The sequence below is a fragment of the Galleria mellonella genome, unplaced genomic scaffold (genome assembly GCF_026898425.1).
Source record: "Galleria mellonella isolate WM207_F2 unplaced genomic scaffold, CSIRO_AGI_GalMel_v1 utg146, whole genome shotgun sequence".
Classification (NCBI taxonomy): Eukaryota; Metazoa; Arthropoda; class Insecta; order Lepidoptera; family Pyralidae; genus Galleria; species Galleria mellonella.
The window spans coordinates 8,352,213-8,369,942 of record NW_026441999.1 but is presented as its reverse complement, the minus strand read 5'-3'; the positions used below and the strand labels follow the sequence as shown (position 1 = coordinate 8,369,942).

The following is a 17,730-nucleotide window of genomic DNA, read 5'->3' as shown; positions in this document are numbered from 1 at the left end:
TTCAAAAATATTTAAATAAGTTACTGTAATAAAAATATTTCTTTCTTACTTTTTTTCTTATGAAAACTGACAGTTTAATGCAAAAAGTAACTGATTACTTTGGATTTAATAAAATATTTAATATATTAGATTTATTAATGTTCTGAGAGTATATTTATTTGTACAAATAATTAACTGCATTGATTTGGAACAAAATAAAAAAAATACACATAAAATAACAAAAATAAATTTAATATAAGATCAACATGTAAGCAAACTTTATGTATGCATGAAGCAGTATGAATTGTATGAAATAGTAACAAAAATAATGTACAAATATTGAGACCCTATTACTTTTTGGAGTTGCTTAAGAATTGGTAACCATCTCGTTTGAAATGTACACATAGTGTAATTCATTGTTATTATGATTAAATATTTTATATTTTTTCATTGCTTTACCTAAATTAATGATAATTTTACTCACCCGTAGCTGTGCACGATAGAACTGCATCTTCATTTGGATTCACTATTGCACTTTGACCAACGAATTTTATACTGGCCGGATCTAAAATGAAACACGTGGTTTAATTTATAGTCTTTACTCTTTCTTCTTAAATCATACTACCTATTCCTGCAACTTCGTTACCTAGAGGTACGGAACCCTAAAAATCACGTAATATTAGGAAATTAAAATGGTTTTTAGAAAAAATGATAAATGTTTTTGTCGTTAGTTATTAAATACCAATGATGTAATTGAAACGTCACTGAAATTTAATACAAGAAACAGAGACAAGAAAGATATTGCCTTGGATGATGACAATAATAGGTAGATATGAAATTTTATCATAATTGAACCATAAATAGAAGAAACAAATAAACGAGCTTTCATATTTATAATATTAGTATAGGATTTATTTATTATATTCGTCACGAAATTTTGTCAAGGCAATTTCTATGAATTTCATCTGTAGCCTGGTGTCTTAATTCATAAAAACACACGACCTTTATTTTCTGCGAAATTTCACAGAATATAAAAGAAGAGCGTTGAATTTTCTGTGAAACACTGATTCAAGTTTTATATCATAAAGTTATTATTTAAGGGAGCAATGATTTTTGAAGGTCACTGAACTGTTTGTGAATTGTCCTGTGATTGTGGTAAATTAATAAAGAAAATTTAAAACAAAATAATGATTACGTGATTAATCTATTAAAAAGGGGCTAAACTAAATTATTGTTATAATGGAAAAATGTTTTAAAGTTGTATTTCTCTAAATTGTTTGTATCTATAATAAGTTTACTATTGTAATCTTTTGCAGGAAACAATAAAGAGTATCTATCTATCTATCTACTTATCTATCCCATGGATCTCGTAAGAGCCGACTTCCCTGAGGACGAGGGATGGGCAACAACGTTCCCTTTAAAACATCTCTAAAGATTAACTGCGGTTGCCAATCCGCCTGCTAAGTATAGCAACTACTGGCAAAACCTCCCTAGGAGAGGCTTATGTTCAGCAGTGGACAATTAAAGGCTGACAAATGATCATAATGATGATCTATCTACATGCATGGTTATATTTGGGGTTGGAAGATGAGATATAATAGTGAAATTACAAGCTTCGGAGACAACATCTTAGTCCTCATAGATATTGTCTACAGACAACAAACTATTTATACTAAATTTTACCTTCAACTACATACGCGTGGATTTTGAAAGTTGTATCCCCTTATGGGTTAAATTTTCAAAAATGTAACTCTTAAAAGGTTAAACTTCCCATACGATTGTTCGCCTACGATATATAAAGATCCTGTCTGCAAACTTTCAAGGTTCTAGATGCAGCGGTTTCGGCTGAGCGTTGATATACAGATCAGTTATTCAGTATACTCTTTTATGTATACAGATATTATGATATATAGGTAGATAGCAATATTATACTTACAATGGACAGAAACTGATATATTTGCAATAGCTGCACCCTGAGAGTTGACCGCTTCACAAGTATAGACGCCAGCGTCGTGCCTTGATAGTCGAGTGATGTTGAGCATACTGCCTTCGGAGAGAATCCTTTCATCTGTTTAAAAAATTAATAAAGATTTAAACAAATTACAAATTTACTAAAATTTCAGCAATCTTATAGAAAAGTGGCAAAAGAATAATTGTGCGGGCTACCTTCGACTGACCCGCTTTGAGGTGTAACATATTATATGAGAAATAACGGTAGATACGTGTTTGTTAGCATATGATTGAGTAAGGAAAAAGACAAGCGACGTTGCTGTCTTATTTTATCTTATATAGTGATAACGCACTATCTATCATTAGATACGTTAGCCACTTTTCAAGAGGGGTAGGTTTTGGTTATCTCGGTATATATATATATATATATCAACCTAGAAGAATAATTTTGATATCTATAAACCTATTATTATTATTATTCGTGTTTCTACAACGAAGCAGTTGTGTTTGCATGGCTGTATTTCTGTTTCAACGGTGGGATATGGCAGTGAATTTATTGGGTACAGAGGAATAACACCTGAGTCCTCAGGAATGGCAACGCATGAGGGGTATCATGGGCGAAATAGTATACTCTGTTATGTCTATGGTACTGCTTGCATGGTAGGCGACGGTTACCACTTTCCATCACGTGAGACGTTAGCTTGTTTACCATTATAATTTGCATAAAAAAAACCTATAATAAAATCAAATCGACTTATTGAAGAATAGATTTAATTGTCCAGCGAAGATATATAATTATTTTTGATATTATTATCAAATGCACCTTAAAAATATCCTAACCAGTGTAATTGGTGAGGTATTTATTTTGACACCTTTTTTTGTGGAAGAAGTTTTCGACCGACTTCAAAAAGAAGGAGTTGTCAAATTGTACATACTTTGTTTTTAATGTATGTTACCTCATAATTCCGTCAGTAGTAAATCAATTTGGAAAACTATTTTTTTATCTGAACATATATTTTTATAGATTAGTCTCATAGAAATCTTATCAAATTCAATAGTTTAGTTTTTAAATTAAAATAAGTTAGCACTAAGTTGGTTTGGTAAGGCACTATTAAAGTTGTTTTTTTTTTCTTAAGAAACCCAATTTAATTATTCTATTAAAAAATACTGCGTATTTTGAAATCAATATAGTACTACTCGTATTTTATGCTATCTCAGCGTTAAATAATACTTTATTTACGTCTTAAATATAGAATACAAAATTATTTAAATATGATAAATATAGAAGATTTGAATTCATAAAATACAACAACAAATTCTAAATATAATAATTGACAAAAAGACATCAAAAATACTGTCGTCCCGTCGGAATAAATATCCAAGATTACAACTATGAATCACGAAAACGTGAAAATTTTCAGATTCTCTATCACATTTCTTTATTAGATTTCCAATAAAATTGATAATACCTTCGGGCAAGGTCGATAAAGCTATTACAGAAATAGATGAGTGCTTACTGTGTAATATATTTATTTGATGAAAATCTTAAATAGAATCCAATGTAAGTAAGCACTTTAAGCTAATATGAACTCCTAAAAGACATCGTTTCATTTATTATCCTAGCTTATGTAAGGTGTTTGTTTATTTTTTAACTGGTGTTAGACTTTCTCACCATGATAACTCATCGTCCATCAATCCGCATCAGAAAGGTTGAAGCCCAGATCCATCATCCATATTATAAGTCAACCAGCTGCAAACTTTGGCATACGCGAGCGTACACCAAAAGCGCAAACGCAAGTGCTTGGGAACTCAAATTCAATACATAGCACAAAAAAAAAAACTGGTGTTAGATTTTTTTTTTATAAATAATTGCTTGTGATGTGACATTTTGATGGAACGTCACTATTGAATGATCAGGCGATTGATCACGATCTTACCTGATGGAAAGCAATAATGTGGTCTAAGATGGGGTTCGTGGGCCCACTGTTCACATTTGCCTTAAGTTGGTACACATTATATTTGAAAGGAAAACCTAAGCAAGGAGACAGTTCCACTCCTTGGCCATGTGTATGATGTTTGTTTATACGTTTGTACACACTAATCTCAGAAACGGCTTAATCGATTTGAATGCGGTTTTCACTAGTGCATTGCGGTTTGCTTTACTTAACATTTAGTTTTTGTTTTATTTCGATCTGTTTTAAAGAATCACATATAAAATGCTATAAAATAACCGATCAGTTGAATTAGCTGAAACTTTATGAAGGTATTAGGTACGTAATTATCATTTAAGTAAATAATACAATAGAAGAGAGAATTCAGGGAGAGTTCAAATGGTAATGATATACGGGAACTACATAGTTAGAAGCGGGCAACGCCATGGGAAACGGCTAGTGTATAATAAATTTAATTAAAACTATAAGTTTTGTAAGACTGCTACAAAATAAACTGTTGTTATATTTGTAATTGTAAGCAAGACTGTAAATAAATTACACCTACTTAATTTAATTGATCAATAAAATTGATTTACGTGGCTAACTTTCTTTATAAATCACTTTGTGGGCACTTTCTTAATACAATTTATCAACGAAGAACATTTCATAAGTTCATCCATAAAGAGTAAGTAAATTTGAATAAAAACATGAGAAATAGATACTTAAATATCCTACATAAAGCCTGTAATGTAAAAATAGGCGATAATTTTTAATCTGCAGCGATTTACTTAATTGGTGTTCATGAATTTGATCACTTGAAAAGTGCGGTCTTAAATTCTCTTAAATGGCATCGTAGTATATTTTAATTATACTTTAAACGATCCTTCTGCGTTAATAAGACTTTTGAAAAGATTCTTAAAGTCATTCAGATAGGTATCATTGTAGTGTAGATTACCAGATTATTTATTACTGTAATACTAAATCACGAACAAATGGATGATTTTATTATGTGTTACATAGACGCGCAACTACGAGTATGTACCATAATTTGGTAAATGTTAAAAAAACGATGCACAATGCCATTCAATAAAGATTGAAATATTATACAAATAAGTATTTTTAATATGGCGAAATTAGAGAGAGAAAGAGGAATAGAGAGAGAGAGAGAGAGAGAGAGGTCCTATGATAAGGTGTTTTTTGAAAAATAAATAATTCAAACAGTATTTTTTAGTCAGTTTCAATACTTACTTATAAATAAGACACTTTAAGAGCTAGTTTTATTAGACGAAAAAGACTTAATAAAAATAACGTATTTTTCTTTTTAACTACATTTTTTAAATTAATAATATGTAACAAATTACTTAGATTTGTAAAAGGTTTGTGTTTTAATGCAAAAGAGGTTTTATGATGCATCGTACCATCAGTACAGCCTTTATCATTTGATCTGGTCGTACGAGGTCAGTATCTATAATTCTCTTACTTTGACGTATATTAGTCATAAATATGTGAGTATATATACATTAAGATATTAAAAGTTACTTACTTGAAGTGCTATATGACGATTGAGTGATAGGCAGCCCATCCTTGGTCCAAGTGTACGTGATACTGCCAGGGTTTCCATCTGCTCTTAGTACAATGATGAGTGGTTCATTCTCTACTCCCACAGTTGTGTCCGGTGTGGTCTCATCAAAAATTGGCGCATCTGTTAAAAGAGTTTAAGAATAAGTACATAAAGGTTTGATATTCAAAATGCTTAAACAAATAAATAGATTTGAAGATTTGAATGGAAGGAGTTTGGGTTGGATTTCAAATAGTGAAAACATAAAAAAAGTTCAAAGTTTAATTCAAATAAGTTTCAAATTTGAAATTTTATTTTACTAAAAATTGATGCAGTAAATCTTATCAGAATAGGTTCCGATTGGCAAAAATATAATATGATATATACACAAAAGAAATTGAGGTCAACTGAGAATTTTCTCCTTTTTGTAAGAAAAAAAATCCCTTCTTGTAAGGCTTCCAGCCTTATTTTTTCATTATTATTTCCGCAGAATCTTCTATATAAATAAAAATGAATCCTTAAATGTACTGTTAAACGCAAACCTCGAGGACGGTATCGAATTGGCAATTTTTCCAAATATTCGTTGAAGTCCGAAAGAGGTTTATTGGTAGAATAATATTGGGAAAAAATGCAGAAAAAAGGCAAAAAAAAAAATTATCTTTTTCTTATACAATAGCTTTTGTCTGAACGACGTGTATTGGGTCAACTAGTATATTATAAAAATACCCAGCAGGAAAACAATGCATCTCTCGTAGGAGGAACTATTGGTATGCAAATTACGCACTAGACAAGCTTCAACGCTGATTAACTCATTGACCTGATAAGCAATGAATCAGTCTGGGGGAAAATCAGCACAGCACACAGTGCCCACTATAATATTCTATAGATAGAACTAACCCCGACTGTTTAGATTTTTATCAAAATTATTTTCTTTAAAACAATACTAAAAACGATTATACGTAGCTACATTTGTTTATTTGTTTCAATTATATACTATATATTTTAAATTTCATGATCTGATACTGCTTAGTAGTTTGTATTTACACAAATTCATTATTTATAAAATTAAACTTCTTGCAAAAGCAACAGCTGAGTTTCTTGTCCGTTCTTCTTGACTGAAATTGCGTTCCGAATGGGCGGTAATGAAAAAATTACTATTCAAAAATGCTTAATTCTAAATTTACTTGAATAAAAATATTTTATACTATCTTTTTTACATTAAACAGTGGTTTGATTTCGTATTATTTAACAATCCATACTTATACAAAATATAGCTATTTTCCATAATAAAAACTTATAAATATCTCTGTGAAATCAATCAGATGAACTAAATTAGCTTGTGCTAAATACAATACAAGATGAAATAGATACGGAAATATAGGAAATATAGAATGAAAAATATAAAACGATTACCTAGAAGTTATATGAAAATAAAGAAAATAACAAGCAAAATTTACCGAAAATAATGTAGAAAATTGAATATTGAATTGAGCTACAGAACAAAAATCAATAATGATATTTAATATTAATGATTAAAAAAAAATCCAAACATAACGGCTTCGGATTCGTATGAATCAGTGCGAAGCCGTGATATTTTTTTTATACTACTGGGAGATACAAAGTATCTGTACCCATTTCACTGAATGTGAAAACTGTCGTTTATAAATGTGACATCAGGGACATTGCAGATTAGATTAGATCAGGCACGGTAACAACAGTAGGTTTAACAGTAAAATGGCTACAGCTTAGTCCGATATTGTACGACTGTGATCTGAGGATTCCAAAATCGAACCACAACCTAAATTTCTTAATTTTTTAATGTTCATGTTTATCTATTTATCTTTATGTCTTTTACAGTGTAAGCAGAGAGAATCGAGTGTCAAAGACCTCTATCTTTATAACCTCTATCTAATATATATCCTGCTTCCTGCATTTTCATAACTCGTTTGACATATATCGATTCCAGAGATTCTTGAGTCTTTGTTCAGAAAGAACACTGTCAGTGTAATCATAATAGGTTATTCCAGGTCTTTTCGATACATATATGTAATCAAATTTGCATTGTATATCTGTTTTGTTCATCTTTCATTTAGCATTCTAAAATCATGTCCAGACAATTTAAGAATGGATTTGATTTACTTCTTGCTGCGAAGGGTATGAAAATCTGTTATCTAGTAAGCTATGCCAGAGGCCTTCACGTACAATGAAAGCGACATAGAAACTGTTGACACTAGATAGCGCTGCCTTAACACAAATAGTAGTGAAACTTGGCAAATACTTACATAAAACTTTCAACGCCAATGCATCGTGAACACTCCTTTGCAACACTTCGTTCATTGCCTGGCATGTATACACTGCACCGTTCAAGTCTTTGGTGATGTTCAGCTTCAATTCTATTGTGGATACTGTTCCTCCATGAAGACCTTTCTTCAGTTGCATTGGGAGACCTGGTTGCAGAATAGAATGGAATATTAAGAACATTGTGGTTTATAAAAGTCAAAATTTTAATTGTGACAAAAGACATCGATGAAAGGCGAGATGTTATGAATTGTGATAAACATTTGAATTTAGAATGTAGAATACAGATCTCACATTCTGAATTTAATATTTTTCGATAATTTACAGTATAAGAAATTACTTGTACATAACTACAAGTAGTTTCTTGTATTGTAACTTAACAAATTAATACAGGAAGAAAAAAATCGGTTCAGAATTTGAGACACAATTGTGTAAACGTATAAAATACAAATAAATTGAGAGCCTATTTCTCTTAAAAGTAATTTGAAAAAGTAATTTTTAAATTATCTAGAGACTAGCGAATTGGCCCGGTTTCATACGGATAGATAGAATTTTTGAAATTAAAATATAGTCTATGTTACCTGTCGATAATGTAGTTTTCTATAGGTGAAAGAATATTTTAAATAGATCGAGTAGTTTTTGAGTTCATCCATTAAAAACAAACAAACAATCAATTTTTTTCTTTCTATAATAGAAACATATGTCTACTGTATGTGGATGTATATGTATAAGGTATATTCTTATTATAAACGTGATCCGAGTTACGCCAATAAAAAGTAACTATGGATAAAAGAGAGATGTGGATTCGAATCCTATCGGAGTCAACTTTTCGGAAGGTATATTTACAATCTATTATTAATATTCTTGTTATTATATCCAGGTCAAAGACAATATTATTGATGAAGTACAAACCTTGGACTGGTATTCCATCTCGCCACCACGTTAAGGTTGCTGGTGGGTTGCTAGACGCAGCGTCGCAGTAGAGAGTCGCTTCGATTCCTGGTTTCAATTCTTCTGGTTCAGCTCGCACCTTCACCGCTTCAGGAGCAACTGTTGTAAAAACATATATTTTTTTATACCACGCAGTTGGCAAACAAGCATACAGCCCGTCTGGTGGTAAATGGTTATTGTAGCCTATGGACGCCTACAACATTAGGGGTGTAACGTGCGCGTTGCCTACACTGAAAAAACCTTAATACACCCTTTTTGAAAAACTCCATACTGTAGTATTATTAGATTTTACTAGCAAATTTTATACCAGAGGGAGACTTTGTACAAAAGTCGATTGCTTGGGTACCTCTGTCCCATTCGTATTTCTACGGTGAAGCAGCTGTGGCATGGCTGTGTTTCGGTTTGAAGGGTGGGATATGGCGTGAATTTACAGGGTACAGAGGAATAACATTTGATTCCTCAGGAATAACAACGCATAGGGGGTATCATGGGCGAAACAGTATACTCTGTTATATCCATGGTACTGCTCATGTCTATAGTCGACGGTTACCACTTTCCATCAGGTGGGCCATCAGCTTGTTTGCCATTTTAAGTTGTATATAAAAAAAAAGCAACTGTAGTCTTAGACGAGGACCTACCTCACGTGCACATCCTATGGTCATAGATACTGATATATGGTAATAGAACTTTGTCACTTTGATATCTTCGACGACTCCCGAGAGTTTTTAAACAAATTCTAAACCAATAAAAATAAATACTTAATGTGACAAAGTACGTAATATAAATGTGAAAATATTACACGTGCCTGTACTTTATTAATAGCCACTCGCAGCTTGGAACTAGTTAGTAAGCTCAAAATTTATGGAACTTTTAAAAGAGATTAGGCATGGTTCTGAACTTTACATAGCTATTTATGTTCATAGAGAACATTTTAAATTATGTACGGATTAGTTTGACTGGGAGTCCTTTATTTTCGTTATCAATTAAACTAAATCACGCTCAACTCTGTTAAATCATTTATCAAAAATAACTATTGATTACGTTATTTTATCTGTCTGTCCTTTAAAGGACGGAAAGGCTTTTGAAATCATTATATTCATATTGATTTTCTGTTTCATTAAGCTTAATTTATTTGTAAAGTTACTATAAGGTACTAAGCTCAATCTTTATAAATAATATAGAGGAAAGTTTGTACTGATTTATTATTAATATACTGCCAAAATACTAAGCTTAAAACGCACACATAAAGGTAAATTTGTATGTATTAACATATAAATTTTATTTTACATTTTTATATCAATCTGTTATATTAAAAGTTAACACAAAATATCTTGTCTTATGCACTTTCATATCTGATTTTCTAGTCTTATGCATATATGCCAGCTCTATAGTTAATATAAATAACAAACACAATATAAATTATTGAGCTTAGTGCTTATACTTACAGTATCGAATAACGTTGATTTAGTAGCGATATTTGTTATTTTGTATTAATACCTATTGCTTTGTTATTTACCAGCCTTCAATTTCATAATGAATTTTTCACAAAAAGAAGTAATTGAATGCTAAATTTTGATTTTAGCCGTGAATTATGCTAATGAGCTTAGTTCTTGTAATTTTAATGTATATTTAGTTCAAAAGCCATTAAGAATGATACTCTAGTAACTCTGTTGTCTGACATCAATACTGAGCTTAGTGTCGGTGATGAAATATGCTAATGAGCTTAGTATTTATACTTACAATGTACATTCAGTGTGACAGTCTCGAACAATGGTATCTCTGTGGCGCTGTTTGTTGCTTCGCATCGATACTGAGCTTGATTGTCGGTGACGTTCGTGAATATTGAAATCTCGCTCGATACAGATTTGTCCGTAGTTTTTGTAACTGCGTGGATCTGTTGGCAATAATTTATTATATAAATAAATTAGAATATACAATAATATAATGAAAATGAGTTAGGATTATTTATATTATATTTAATCATTTAATATAAACTGTGCAAAGTAGAGATGATGTAAACTAAGCATCAAACTCACTTTGAAGAGTAGTAAACAAGCTTGTCACGCCTTGGCCACCTGATGGGAATCAGTGAATGCTGCATATAGAAATAGAATGGACACCATAGTATGCAGTCCTAACGTGTTCCTCAAGGGTTATCACTCCTAAAGACTGAAATATAATACAATTTCGTAGTCTAACCTTTTTATCATTCTTAAACCAGGTGAGCGTCGCCAGAGGATTGCCCCCACTCGATATGCAGGACAATTTTTGCACAGTACCAGCTGCTAGTGTTGTCCCAGGAATGTACCCAGTGATCATGGGGGCTGATGGTGGATCTGTGAAAGGTAAGATATTTAGTATACATTTAGAAATTTTATTTTTGATTGGAAGTTGTTGGTATTTCGTTTAATTTGGATTTCATATTTACCCACACTATTCCAGTGGGAGAATGTAAAAAAGTAGTTTGCGTGGGTACCTTTGTCTCACTCGTATTTCTGTCGCAGAGCAGCTGTACTCATGATTCTATTTCGGTTTGAAGGGTGGGTTATGGCAGTAAAATTATAAAGTCATAATCTTAGAATAGCAATGCATGAGGGATACCATGACTACATGGTACCATGGACGCCACAAAATACTCACAGAGTATTCTGTTATCTATAGACCGATAGATATGAACAGCACCAAGAGTGCTGTTCAAGTCTATGGGTGACAGTCACCGCTTTCCATCAGGTGGACCATTAGTCTTTTTGCCATTCTAAGTAGCACGAAAATTGGGAGGAAGGATGCATTTTGAAAATATTATCTCCTTCACAAAGGACACTATTTAAAGAAGAAAGAAAGAAAGAAAATTTTAACTCCGAGGATCCTTCTTTGATCGTCATTTTTGTCATCATAATATGATTAACAGTATTAAACCCGGAAGTGTAAGGTCAAAATTTAACTAGTGTTAAACTGGATGCCCAAAATGTACATTTGGCTTATATGAAAGGGGTATAGCAGTGGAGGGTAGTAATTAAAATAATGGATCGTAACTACCCTACTTGAGGGGGATAATTGGATACCATGTATATGAATATTTGCGTTTGATTAATTAGAGTGGGTTCTAGTTTGTAGATAGAATTTCATAGAGTTTGTTTGACCTACTGACACAGAAAAGAGGGTCGTGTTATTCGAGTGTAGGCATATTTTTTATGCAATTTGGCATGGTAAACAAGCTAACGCCCCCCTGATGAAAGGTGTAAATCGTCGCCCATAGCTACGAAGAGCACCATGAATCATGACGTAAGCTCACAGATTTCTCTATGAATTATTTTTCCTTTTATTCATAAAAAAAAACTGAAACCCTTTACAAATCTATTTTAACTATTACAGTGTTTTATTTGTTCCTGGCAAAGAATGGGCCACCCCTTCCTTTCCCGTAGGTGTCGTAAGAGGTGACTAAGGGAACTTTTTTGTTTTTTTTTTGTAAGTGACTACCGCCGCCCATGGTCACCCACAACACCAACGGCATCGCAGGTGTGCTGCCGGCCTTTTAAAGAGGAATGTGCTCTTTTCTTGAAGGTCATGATTTCGTATCTGTTCGGAAATACTGCAGCTGGAAGTTGATTCCAAAGAGTGGTTGTGTGTGGAAATAAGTGCCTTGAAAAACGCACGGTGGAAGACCACCACTCGTCCAGATGGTTGGGATGAAATTTTAGTTTAAAACATAGTGGTCGAAGTATGAGCAGCAGCATTCTTCTTAAAGCATCTCTAAAGCCTGACTGCGGTTGCCAACTCGCCTGCTAAGCGTGGCAACTACTGGTAATATCTTCCTTACAGGGAGGCTTATATATTTTCTTTATTTCTGTCGCTATATTTTATGCGACATCCTTCTAATCTATATTATTAATATATCTGTGTATACAACTGAGGATTCCCCCCCCCCTTTTATTTTTTTGGGGAGGCTTATATTCAGCAGTGGACAGTTAATGGCTGATGATTTACCCGTACCATCATCGTCATTATCATTATATCAACCTTCAACTGGATGATAGGTGAGATGAAGAGGCAGGTCAGTTAGCCCATCGTGATGTATACACTTGGGATTCGGCACGATTATTCCCAGGGGATACCACGTGGAGGTCGACCCTACCAGCCCCATTGCTAGCAATATGCTCTATATTGCTAGCAAAGGGGGCTGGTAGTTCGCATTACTAACAATCCCCCATGTTAAACCGCTATACCATCAAAGAATATACCAGAGGGAGACTGTATAAAAGTCGATTGCTTGGGTACCTCTGCCCCATTCGTGTTTCAACCGTGAAGCAGTTGTGTTTGCATAACTGTGTTTCGGTTTGAAGGGTGGGATACGGCGTGAATTTATTGGATACAGAGGAATAACACCTGAGTCCTCAGGAATGGCAACGCATGGGGGGTATCATGGGCGAAACAGTATACTCTGTTATGTCCATGGTACTGCTCATGTCTATAGGCGACGGTTACCACTTTCCATCAGGTGGGCCGTTAGCTTGTTTGCCATTCTAAGTTGTATAAAAAAATATAAATAATATAATAAGTAATGTTACCCATAAACACTTAAGATTATAAATTATCTGGTTTGAAAATAATCGTGTTAAACTCAGGCGAAACTCAATTTACGAAGATTATATGGTAAATGAAGGCCGTTGCCTGCCCTTGAGTTTCTCAAATGTAGTTTTCGTATTTATAAATAGACTAGTATTCTGACCCAGCTTCGCACGGGTAAATAAAATTTTCGAAAATAATCTATAGCCTACGTTATTCGCTGAAAACGTTGTTTTTTATAAGTGAAATAATTTTTAAATTTGGTTGTGTTGTTTTTGAGTGCAACTATTATAAACAAACAATCAAATATTTCCTCTAATATTACTCTAAATTAGCTTTCACCGCAAGTTTGTTCGCGTAAACTGGATATGTCCACCAATCTTGATTAAAAAGTAACCTATGTTCTTTAGCCTTTAGTCCATCGTGTTGAATACAGCTGGAATTCAGCACGACAGTTTCCAGGGGGGACCACGTGGAGGTCGACCTAATAGCAATGGGTCTGATAGTCCGCATTACTAACAATCCCTTTCCCCCCTTATTACTAAGCATTACTGATAATCCCTTTTCTCCTTATTTATTTATATTAAATATAATAATAAATATATATATTACTAGTGGCCCGTCCCGGCTTCGCATGGGTGGACATTTTTACGACATTTTAAAAAGTGGTTACTGTGACATATAGTATCGCAAAGTTTTTTGTAGTTATTGATATTATCTTCAATATTGTAGAACATACTTTTGTTCTATCACCAATAGTTTACGCAGCGCACGCGACCAAACATATTTTATAACATTTTTTACACCTCGAGTTGTGTTATTAAAGTTTTAGTGAGGATCCCTAATCTTTTACAGCAATAAATATAGCCTATGTTATTTAGGGTGAATGTAGTTTTATAATGGTGAAAGAATTTTTTACATACATACAAAGATACAAATCTTTACTCTTTATAATATTAGTGTAGATGCAGATACTGATTTCTGTATGAGAACAAATCCATGGAAACTAGGCCGCGTGGCAACCCTACACTGCATCAAAATAATAAAACTGTAGCAAAACACGATTTGTGGACGTTATAAAATTCTTGACGTACCTACGTCCCGCGTACCGAAATCACGGCGGCATTACCCAATAAATACCGTTTACGGTATCAGTTCCATGTCACGTGATATTCGTATCACGTTCGCGCTACAATCAGCATTCACGCGACACTGCTATCCGATAACATGTGTTTGTAATTTGCTCTTTCTACATTAAGGTTTATGTGTTTAACGGCGGGAGGTTATATTATTAGATAAATAGTTTACTGTATTCCTTTTTGGTTATTTAACAGATGGAGATTTTGTACAAAAGTCGTATGCTTGAATACTTCTGTCCCATTCGTGTTTTTAGCGTGAAGCAGTTGTGTTTGCATGGCTGTGTTTCAGTTTGAAGGGTGGGATATGGCGTGAATTTACAGGGTACAGAGGATTAACACCTGAGTCCTCAGGAATCGCAACGCATGGGGGATATCATGGGCGAAACAGTGTACTATGTTATCTCCATGGTACTGCTCATGTCGTTGGCTTGTTTACCATTCTGAGTTGGGTAAAAAAAACTTACTTATATACATGTGGAAATAATTCTTCCTTTGTAATTATTTCGTAACCGGTTACAAAATGTAGTTGCTAGAAAAGGAAAGGATTTTTTTTAACTACTAACAAAAAAGGGACTTTAGAATGTATCTATGTCATATAATTATATTGTATGCTTGATGTATGGGTAGGCTATGTAAATTTCATTTAAGACGCAATGAAAATTTTTTGACTTATTATAATGTACACCTCTCAATGAACATTTATTCTATTCTATTTCTCAAATTCCTGACAGACATTCTGTGTACATAAATAATAATGGTATTAAATAAATAGTATCAATATAAGTTCCATGTCACATGATATTCGTATCATCTATGCGGTACAATCAGAATCTATGCGACAACACTATCCGATAACATGTGTTTCTAATTTGCTCTTTCTTAATTAAAGTTTATGTACTTAATAGTAGGAGGTTATATTATTTTAATTTCATAACTACCGGTTTAACTTACGTGTAATTAGATCGAAAAAACTCGACTAGATTCGGAATCAATTCGTGATCCTTAGTCGTGAGTGAATGTGACGCGAGCACCAGCCTGACTGATTATATATATATAATATTATAGTTAAGTAAATAGTTTAGCTTATTTCTCTTTTGGTAACTTAGTTACGTATTGGAGGAAAAATTATTCCATCACAACAATTTCTAGTTGTAGTTCTAATCTAACGCAGTTGCTAGAAGTGGAAAGAATTATTTAGTTTCCAACGCGAAAACAAGCATTAGAGAATACATTGAAATATTGACAGACATACTGTTTAAACAAAATATTTCAATTAATTGCTTTTACAGTATTAGTTCCATGTCAAGTGATATTCGTATCACGCGCGTGTTACAATCACCGTTCACGTGATAATAGTATCTAATAACATGTGTTTTTAATTTACTGTTTCCACATTAAGGTTTGTGTAGTTAATGGTAAGAAGTTAATTCATCATATCAGCTTTTAACTGTCCACTGCTGAATATAAGCCTTTTGGGGAGTCCTACACTGCGTGATCTGTACTACACTGGGTTGCTACTCAAGAACCTTCCTTCTTCATGTATAAACAGCTCATTTTTTATACCACTGAGGTGGCAAACAAGTATACGGCCCACCTGATGGTAACTGGTTATCGTAGCCTATGAACACCTGCAATACCAGAGGTATTACGCGTGCGTTGCCGACCCTAAAGAAACCTCTTTACCCCCCTTTTGAAGTATTGCTGTAGTCTCTTGGGAAAACCTCGGCATTCTCATTCCGGAACCTGAGTGTTCGTGGGAGGAAACATCTCTGAAACCGAGCAGTACGCGACCATTGAGGCTGTAGGACATGAGGATGCACTCCCTGTCGATGGCGAGCCGTACGACGGTAGAAAGTGGCTGTGGGCATCATATTGAACAATTCCTCATTGCCACTTCAGCTTGCTTATCCTTCCAATAGTAGCAAGTGTACAAAAAAAATCGATTAATTGATAAAATGTTGAGATTTGATACTGTTTTCATTAAGAGGTTGTTTCTGTAATAATTTAAACAGTACTTTGATTATTTTTCACTAAATTCTGTTAAAAAAAGATCCTAATTGTTTTTTAAATGCATTTTTTTTTGTTTCCGCTTAATATTCTAATGTAATGTTTTGGAAGAAACAATACGAGACGCGTAGACGCGTAGACGCGTAGCGTGTGTTTCGGTTTGTACATTGAAATATGGCAGTGAAATTATGCATAGCTGCCCACCATTAGTATCACAGTATTTTCTATCATGTTTATGGTACTGTTCATGTCTGTAGGTGATGTTTACCACTTTCCATCACTCGAACTGTCAGCATTCCAACTTCTAAAAGTATCAAAACTATTTGTTTAGTTTCATAATATTCCGACATAGTCCGAAGGAAGCTGAAGTGGCAATGGGCTGGTCCCATAGCTCGAAGAACCGACAAACGATGGGGAAGGTTCTTGAGTGGCGACCACGTACGGGCAAACGCAATGTAGGAGGACCCCCCATTAGATGGAGTGACGACCTGAAATGCGTTGCAGGGAGTCAGTGGATGCAGGTGGCTCAGGACCGTTCCTTATGGCAGTCTATGGGGGAGGCTTATGTCCAGCAGTGGACGGATAACGGCTGAAATGATGATGATGATGAACATTCAAGTAACTTAATTTGTATAAAACATGTTAGAATCAGCAGTCCCTACTCACCCCCCAAACCAAAACAGAGAAAGTCTCGATCTTATAAATAATAACAAGAAACCGCTTACAATAATAACAAACACAAATCCACAGCGTGCAGACGAAAAACAATTTCGCTTAAGAATTGTGTTATATCTACCTTGGAATATGGCAAATGCTTCTCAAACATTAGGCTTTTTCACAAAACACATTACGCAAACCATTACATATCTGTCTGTTATTACAACAAAAAGCATCAATCACACGGTGAATGCCATTACGGGCCTGTTTTGCCTCCATATACACATTATTACTTCTATAATAGCGTACAGTTATACTCAAAGTGTTATCTTTCGGGGTCAGATGGAAAAGGGGTCAATTAGATACGATCCTTTTATTCAAAAGACGACTCTCGTGGTGACGAAGTGGGAATACTGTATGTCAGAATTTTATCTATCGCAATTTAGCGATAAGACGGTTTATTGTTGCCGTTTTTAGGTTCTTTTTTTATTATTTTTTATACAACTGAGAATGGCAAACAAGCTGACGGCCCACCTGATGGAAAGTGGTAACCGTTGCCTATAGACATGAGCAGTACCATGGACATAACAGAGTATACTGTTTCGCCCATGATACCCCCCATGCGTTGCCATTCCTGAGGACTCAGGTGTTATTCCTCTGTACCCTGTAAATTCACGCCATATCCCACCCTTCAAAC

The 17,730-nt window shown here is 33.9% G+C and overlaps 1 protein-coding gene across 3 annotated transcripts in view; it reads right to left on the bottom strand.

Annotated features, from left to right (window-relative positions):
* Positions 1-17,730, bottom strand: part of LOC113510906 (nephrin) — a 328,760-nt gene that overhangs the window by 21,687 nt on the left and 289,343 nt on the right. For all 3 annotated transcript variants that reach the window (XM_052891906.1, XM_052891905.1, XM_052891904.1), the window contains exons 12-18: positions 10,867-11,003; positions 10,408-10,561; positions 8,629-8,766; positions 7,701-7,865; positions 5,404-5,562; positions 1,916-2,047; positions 464-544 (exon numbers count right to left, since the gene is read on the bottom strand). In XM_052891906.1, coding sequence (XP_052747866.1) covers positions 464-544; positions 1,916-2,047; positions 5,404-5,562; positions 7,701-7,865; positions 8,629-8,766; positions 10,408-10,561; positions 10,867-11,003 — 966 coding nt within the window. The remainder of the gene's footprint in view (positions 1-463; positions 545-1,915; positions 2,048-5,403; positions 5,563-7,700; positions 7,866-8,628; positions 8,767-10,407; positions 10,562-10,866; positions 11,004-17,730) is intronic.